This window comes from Cololabis saira, chromosome 18 (assembly GCF_033807715.1).
Source record: "Cololabis saira isolate AMF1-May2022 chromosome 18, fColSai1.1, whole genome shotgun sequence".
NCBI lineage: Eukaryota > Metazoa > Chordata > Actinopteri > Beloniformes > Belonidae > Cololabis > Cololabis saira.
The window spans coordinates 8,911,879-8,919,487 of NC_084604.1; the positions used below are offsets into that span (position 1 = coordinate 8,911,879).

A 7,609-nucleotide genomic window follows, 5' to 3' on the forward strand; every position below is an offset into this window, starting at 1 on the left:
GTGGGCGGGAAGAACGGAGCCGGGTGCCGGTCTGTGATTGGCTGAGACGGTCCAGGGGGCGGGGCCGGACGGCTTTAAAGAGAGACGCCGGTGGGCGGGAACAAACAAGGGAATGGCGGCCTGTGATTGGCTGAGACGCTCCTGGCGGGTTGAGTGGACGAGGGCCGTGATTGGCTGAGAGGACGCGCGTGTGGTAGCGGGACCAGCCGGTTAATTAGACGGAGAGGAGAAGCCGGAGAAGCGGAGCGGAGGAGAGTCTGTGCTCGGGGGGACACGCCGGGAAACAAGCGCTGTAAACGGAGCCGGGGAGCCATGGTGCAGCACACGGAGGTCCGCCAGGGGGGCGGCCGGACCCCCAGGACCCGCGCCGGGGCCGGGGCCGGGGCCCCGCGGGGGGCCAGCCCGGCCGGGACGGAGCGCTGCCGGGGCGCGCCGGGACACATCAAGCGGCCCATGAACGCCTTCATGGTGTGGTCCAAGGGGGAGCGGAGGAAGATCATGCAGCACAACCCGGACATGCACAACGCAGAGATCTCCAAGCGGCTGGGGAAGCGCTGGAAGGCGCTGCGGGACGCGGAGAAGGTTCCGTTCGTGCGGGAGGCGGAGCGGCTGCGGCTGCAGCACATGGCCGACCACCCCGACTACAAGTACCGGCCCAGGAAGAGGCCCCGGGCCGAGGGGGCCCCCCAGGGCCCCCCCGCCTGCAGGAAACCCTCCAAGCTGAAGCCCAGCAGGGCTGGGGGGGCCGGGACCAGCTTAAAGAACCAGGACTCTACCGACGAGGATGAGGAGGAGGAGGAGGAAGAGGGAGACCTGGACCCGGACCCCCCGTCCCGGTCCAGCCCCGGTCTAAGCCTCTCCGAGCCGGCCCGACCCGTCCCCTACGACCCTCCTCCCCGCCGCCTCTTCTTCCGGCTGAAGAACATCACCCAGAAGGTGCTGTCCTCCCCCTCGTACCCGGCCTCCCTGTCCCAGTGCTGCGGCGGGGGGGAGGACCTGGACCAGCTGAGCCCCCCGGGCCCCCTGGGGAGCCCAGAGGCCTCGGCCCTGGAGCCCTGGAGCCCCGCCTTCAGCCCCGTGGGGGCGGCCTCCGCCCTCTCCCTGGTGGACCAGGACCTGGACTCGTGCAGCAGCAGCCGGGGCAGCCACTTCGAGTTCCCCGACCACTGCACCCCCGAGCTGAGCCGCATGATCGCGGGGGGGTGGCTGGAGGCCAGCTTCTCCGACCTGGTCTTCACCTACTGACCCCCGGGGCCGGGTCGGGGTGGTGGTACTGGGACCAATGCGTCCCGGCTCTAAAGATACACTAGACAAAGACTTCTTAACCACCAGGTCGGCCTCAGGATGAGACTCAACCCCAACAACTAAGACGCCTCGGCAACGTATACACTCACTAGCTTCCTGTTGCTGAACTTGAACTGGAGATCCACAAATGTGTGTCCTCCATCACCATGGGCCGTCTCATCCCAACTGTCCTCTCCTTCCTGAACTATTGCCAACAGGGTTTTCTGATTTGTGGTTTTGTGTTCCTGGCCTCTGAGCCGGGACCCGGACTATGCACCTTCCACAGACCCAGTTCTGCTCGCTGCAGGACTTCAGGACTGTTTATTTTTCCTTCTGAATATGTAGCGTGTTCATAGTTTTTGGAGCTTCTTGAAGAGAATCACAACCAGTTCTTGTAGTTGGAAACAAACATACCTCGTGTTTTTTTTTTTTTTTTTTTTACAGAAATACAAAATAAAAGTATTTTCAGGTGTATTTTTGTAGGTCAAAGGGAACGTCGGGCGCTTGTTCACGTTACCTGAATGTCAGTGGGTTGGGGCTTCCACGCCGCCTGCTGTGATGGGATGCCTTGCAGTTGTGACTGCGGGGAGGGGTTACTGGGGAGGGGGGGTACTGGTGGATGTGGTGTTAAGTGATTCGAATTCAAGACTTTTCTGTGTTTGACGACAGCAGTAAGAAGCTGCTGCTGATAATTTAGTTGGTTTTGGTTCCTACTTGTTAGTTTTGTGGAAATGAACGGGCCATTCGGGCCGTTGTTTTTTTGTAACTTTAATGAAAGTGTGTGAAACTGAATAAATCAGCTGGAACTGATCAACTACTGAGTCTTTATTGATCCATCCTTGACTGCTGCTCTGGTCTATTACTGGTTGTCAAGCTTCTTAAAAAGGTAGTTTTTATTTTTTTTTCTTTGGGATGTTTTTTATCTCCTACAGTCTTTAACTTTGGGTCAGGAAGTATTTAAATCTATTCAAGGATAAAAGTATATCTTTTTGTTTAGTAACCTTGAAAACAATACATGATCAGACCTCTTTAATTCTTATTTTGGCCGACTGGAGCGCTAATTTTAAGACCTTGGGACGGTAGTTTAACTGCGTCTGGACTCTTAAATCAAAGAATATTTGTCATCTTGTAATGTCAAAATTTAGCATCAGACAATATCTCCTTAAATGTTTGTATCTGGGTTTAACCTGTTTCATGATTTCTGGTAGTAAAAAGTATTCATCTCTAAAAGAACTGTAGATAATGTCTTAACTGAGTTAAAACTACTAACCTGCTGCTAGCCTGACTCTAATCTAAAGCAGGCATGCAAAGCTGCAGTTCAGTTCAATGTTATTTATATAACTTCTACTTCAACATCGTCTCCAGAGACCAGAACATGACCCTTGGATCAATTATTACATAAACAACGGCAAGTAAAAACTCCCTTTAGAAAGGAAATAACCTGAATCAGGACCTGGATCATAAGGGGGGACCATCCTGCTGTAGAGCAGGAAAAGAGAGGATGAAAACAGAGGAGAGACAGATTTAGGTCCCGGCTGGGGGGCGGGGGGGCAGCATGCAGCTCTGGGAGCACATCCTGCTAATAACACATTACAATAATCTAGTCTAGAAGTTACAAACACGGGAATTAGTTTTTCAGCATCACCCTGGGAGATTAAATAACCTCTGTTTTATCAGAATTTAGAAGTTTAAAAAGTTAGTGGACATTAATTGGACTTAATGTCCTTAAGACATGCCTGAAGTTTTGCTCATCTTCATAGACAAATACAGATGCATATCATCACCATAGAAAATAACATTAATGAGCTAAATCTGAAGCGTTAGCAGGAACAGATTAGTCATTAGGAATTAGCCACCTTTGGTGCATTGGTCCCTGTTGACATAATTATCCAACACCAAGCTTGTCTAGACTCATCTGACTACAATGTTTAATGTCAGAGCTCCAAGACAATGTAAGACATGCTAGTCAACAACGTCTAGTTTACGCTATATTATCAACATTTACTTATTGATGTATAAATGTCAAGTTGACATCTAGTTGACCGTGTCTAGTTAATGTCTAGTTACCGATGTTGAGTTGATTGCGGCTAGTTAATGATGTGTAGTTAACAATGTTTAGTTACCGTCCAGTGGAAGTTTAGTTAATAACGTCTGGTAATTTATGATTTCTAGTTTGAATGTCTAGTTGACGGCGACTAGTTTGTAATATCTAGGTACCGATGTCTAGTTATGATGCCTAGTTGACGTCTAGAGGACGGTGTCTAGTTTACAATGTCTAGTTACAATGCTTAGTTGACGATGTCAAGTTGAAGTCTAGTTGACAGTGTCTAGTTTATGATGTCTAGGTACCGATGTCTAGTTGATGTTGTGGACACCGGCCGGCCCTGATCCAGGCAGTTTTCCCGTGGTGACGCCCTCATTGGCGCATAATGACTGGAATAAAATTAGAAACCCAACAGGACTAGAGACATACTACAGCAAAATTACAATTGGGGAAAAATAGAGGAATATTAATTTCTAGTACATACCAGGAATTTCTATACATGACTCAGTCTTACTCAAAACATATTAAAGAGAGATGGGAGGCTGTGATACAGGAGGAAATATCACACAAGGACTGGGAAGATCTGCCTGGGAGACCCCACAATGACCAATGTTTGGAGAGAAGGAAGTTATCGTTACATACTTTTGGACACATCACATAACTGCATTACGATGTCCAGTTATGATGTCCAGTTATGATGTCTAGTTACGATGTCCAGTTATGATGTCCAGTTATGATGTCTAGTTACGAAGTCTAGTTATGATGTCTAGTTACAATGTCCAGTTACGATGTCCAGTTACGATGTCCAGTTACGATGTCTCGTCACGATGTCCAGTTACGATGTCCAGTTACGATGTCCAGTTATGATGTCTAGTTACGAAGTCTAGTTATGATGTCCAGTTACGATGTCCAGTTACGATGTCTAGTTACGATGTCCAGTTATGACGTCTCGTTACGATGTCTAGTTATGATGTCCACTTACGATGTCCAGTTACGAAGTCTAGTTAGGATGTCCAGTTATGACGTCTCGTTACGAAGTCTAGTTATGATGTCCAGTTACGATGTCCACTTACGATGTGTAGTTACGATGTCCACTTACGATGTGTAGTTACGATGTCTCGTTACGATGTCTAGTTAAGATGTCCAGTTATGATGTCCAGTTACGAAGTCTAGTTATGATGTCTAGTTATGATGTCCAGTTACGATGTCCACTTACGATGTGTAGTTACTTTGTCTCGTTCCGATGTCCAGTTACGGAGTCTAGTTACTATGTCCAGTTATGATGTCCAGTTACGAAGTCTAGTTACGATGTCCACTTATGATGTCCAGTTATCATGTCTAGTTACGATGTCTAGTTACGATGTCTAGTTATGATGTCTCATTACGATGTCTAGTTACGATGTCTAGTTATGACGTCTCGTTACGAAGTCTAGTTATGATGTCCACTTACGATGTGTAGTTACTTTGTCTCGTTACGATGTCTAGTTACGATGTCCAGTTATGACGTCTCGTTACGATGTCTAGTTATGATGTCCACTTACGATGTCCAGTTACGATGTCTAGTTACGATGTCCAGTTATGACGTCTCGTTACGAAGTCTAGTTATGATGTCCAGTTACGATGTCCAGTTATGATGTCCAGTTACGAAGTCTAGTTACGATGTCTAGTTACGATGTCCAGTTATGATGTCCAGTTACGATGTGTAGTTACTTTGTCTCGTTCCGATGTCCAGTTACGGAGTCTAGTTACTATGTCCAGTTATGATGTCCAGTTACGAAGTCTAGTTACGATGTCCACTTATGATGTCCAGTTATGATGTCTAGTTACGATGTCTAGTTACGATGTCTAGTTATGATGTCTCGTTACGATGTCTAGTTACGATGTCTAGTTACGATGTCTAGTTACGATGTCTAGTTACGATGTCTAGTTATGACGTCTCGTTACGAAGTCTAGTTATGATGTCCACTTACGATGTGTAGTTACTTTGTCTCGTTACGATGTCTAGTTACGATGTCCAGTTATGACGTCTCGTTACGATGTCTAGTTATGATGTCCACTTACGATGTCCAGTTACGATGTCTAGTTACGATGTCCAGTTATGGCGTCTCGTTACGAAGTCTAGTTATGATGTCCAGTTACGATGTCCAGTTATGATGTCCAGTTACGAAGTCTAGTTACGATGTCTAGTTATGATGTCCAGTTACGATGTGTAGTTACTTTGTCTCGTTACGATGTCCAGTTACGGAGTCTAGTTACTATGTCCAGTTAATATGTCTAGTTACGATGTCTAGTTACGATGTCTAGTTACGATGTCCAGTTATGATGTCCAGTTACGAAGTCTAGTTACGATGTCCAGTTATGATGTCCAGTTACAGAGTCTAGTTACGATGTCCAGTTATGATGTCCAGTTACGAAGTCTAGTTACGATGTCCAGTTATGATGTCTCGTTACGAAGTCTAGTTACGATGTCCAGTTATGATGTCCACTTACGATGTCTAGTTACGATGTCCAGTTATGATGTCCAGTTACGAAGTCTAGTTACGATGTCCAGTTATGATGTCTCGTTACGATGTCTAGTTACGATGTTTAGTTAACCGCGTGTTGATCATATGTTCGTGTAGATTCTATTATCCGTCATCCAGGTCCATCATCATTCCTGAGATATGTCCTCGTACCAACACCCACAGCTCAGCAGCTGTTCCTAAATGTACCAAGATGTGTCATTTAAAACGTCTGTCGGAACCTTCCTCTTCAAACACCTCTAAAGACAAATAAAATCAGTCTTGGTCCAGTAGATGGTCAGATGTTCTTGAATGGAGTATTTAGGCTCAAACTGCATCAGTCCAAACAGATACTTCTGCTCATTTACCCTGACGTAATATTTATGCTTCCTTTTACACTTCTCCTGGAATCTCACACGTTTCTTTTATCTAAATGCCAGATTTTCTGAAATACAGCGTATAGTTGCTGCAATAACCTCAATTGTGACCACACATGTCATCATAGAGCAGAAACCTCAGAAATAAGCCCGGTTAGTAGGAAGTGAAATGCTTCTGGTAGTTGTTTCTTTGATCTCTGTGTTCACCCAAAACATTTATGTTGCATGATTTTGAACCCAGTACCACTAAAAACAGTAAATTCCATCTCACTGCTGGTCTACAAAGCACTGAATGGTCTTGGACCAAAATACATGGTTGATCTGTTAGTTCCCTATGAAGCTCCCAGACCCCTGAGGTTCATCTGGATCTGGTTTGTTGTGGTTCCAGAACCAGAACCAAGCAAGGTGAGGCAGCGTTCAGTTATTCTGCTCCTCACCGGTGGAACAAACTTCCTGTAGACCTGAGGTCTGCTGCAACTGTCAGCTCCTTTAAATCAGGCCTAAAAACATTACTGTTTACTGAATTAAATACTTACCTGCTGTACTCTACTGCCCTTATTTTTTAACAACTTGTGCCTCTTTTCTCATCATTTTATTTGTTATTTAAGCGTACTCTTAAATTAAATACTTTTTGAAAACCGCACAAAGTAATGGATAAGCCCTGAATGCAGGCATTGTGACGTAGAATTGTCAAATTGGTTTGATTCACCGCACGAATCGACACAGATTACTTTTGTAATACTGTATTTGACCCGGTCTTTGTACATTTTGACCGTATAGAAATGTAATTCTTGCCATTGTAAGAATGAGATGTACCTGCTGTACTCTACTGCCCTTACTTTTTAAAAACTTGTGCTTTCTATTATTTTACCTCTTTTCTTATCATTTTGTTTCATTTTATTTGTTATTTATGTTTTAATTGTGTCTTTCCGCTTTTAATGTTGATGTAAAGCACTTTGAATTAGCGTGTGTTGAATTGTGCTTTACAAATAAACTTGCCTTGTCTTGCCTCATGGGAGGAAACGCGTCTGGACAGTTTTAAAGAAGACGCTTTTAATGCATGATGATAACAAAATGTAAAAATAAGCTCTTAAAACAAGCTGGATTGATTTCCTCCTTCTCCTCCCAGAATCAGACTGGGAGCTCTGGCTGGTGGGGGGGTGGGGGCTGGTGGATATGTCTCCCTCCATGTGGACTCAGTTCAGAATAGTTACCGTGGCGACCAATTATGTCTCAGGGTGTATGGGGGTTGGGCTGGGTTTGGTGTAACCTTGGGTTTATGTTTCCATGGTAACAGACACATCATGCATTATGGATGTTCATTGAAATTCAACACCACCTCCAACCAGACAGTGGGGGGGGGGCTTTAGTGTATGTTTACAGCAGGTATTTATGATCAGGTC

General features: G+C 45.6%; 1 protein-coding gene across 1 annotated transcript; it reads left to right on the forward strand.

Moving 5' to 3' along the window:
• The first annotated feature begins 209 nt into the window (after positions 1–209).
• On the forward strand, positions 210–1,871 carry sox11b (SRY-box transcription factor 11b). The gene has a single exon (XM_061706938.1). It carries the CDS (start codon positions 313–315, stop codon positions 1,243–1,245), a length of 933 nt encoding a protein of 310 aa, XP_061562922.1. The 5' UTR covers positions 210–312; the 3' UTR covers positions 1,246–1,871.
• Positions 1,872–7,609: the final 5,738 nt, after the last annotated feature.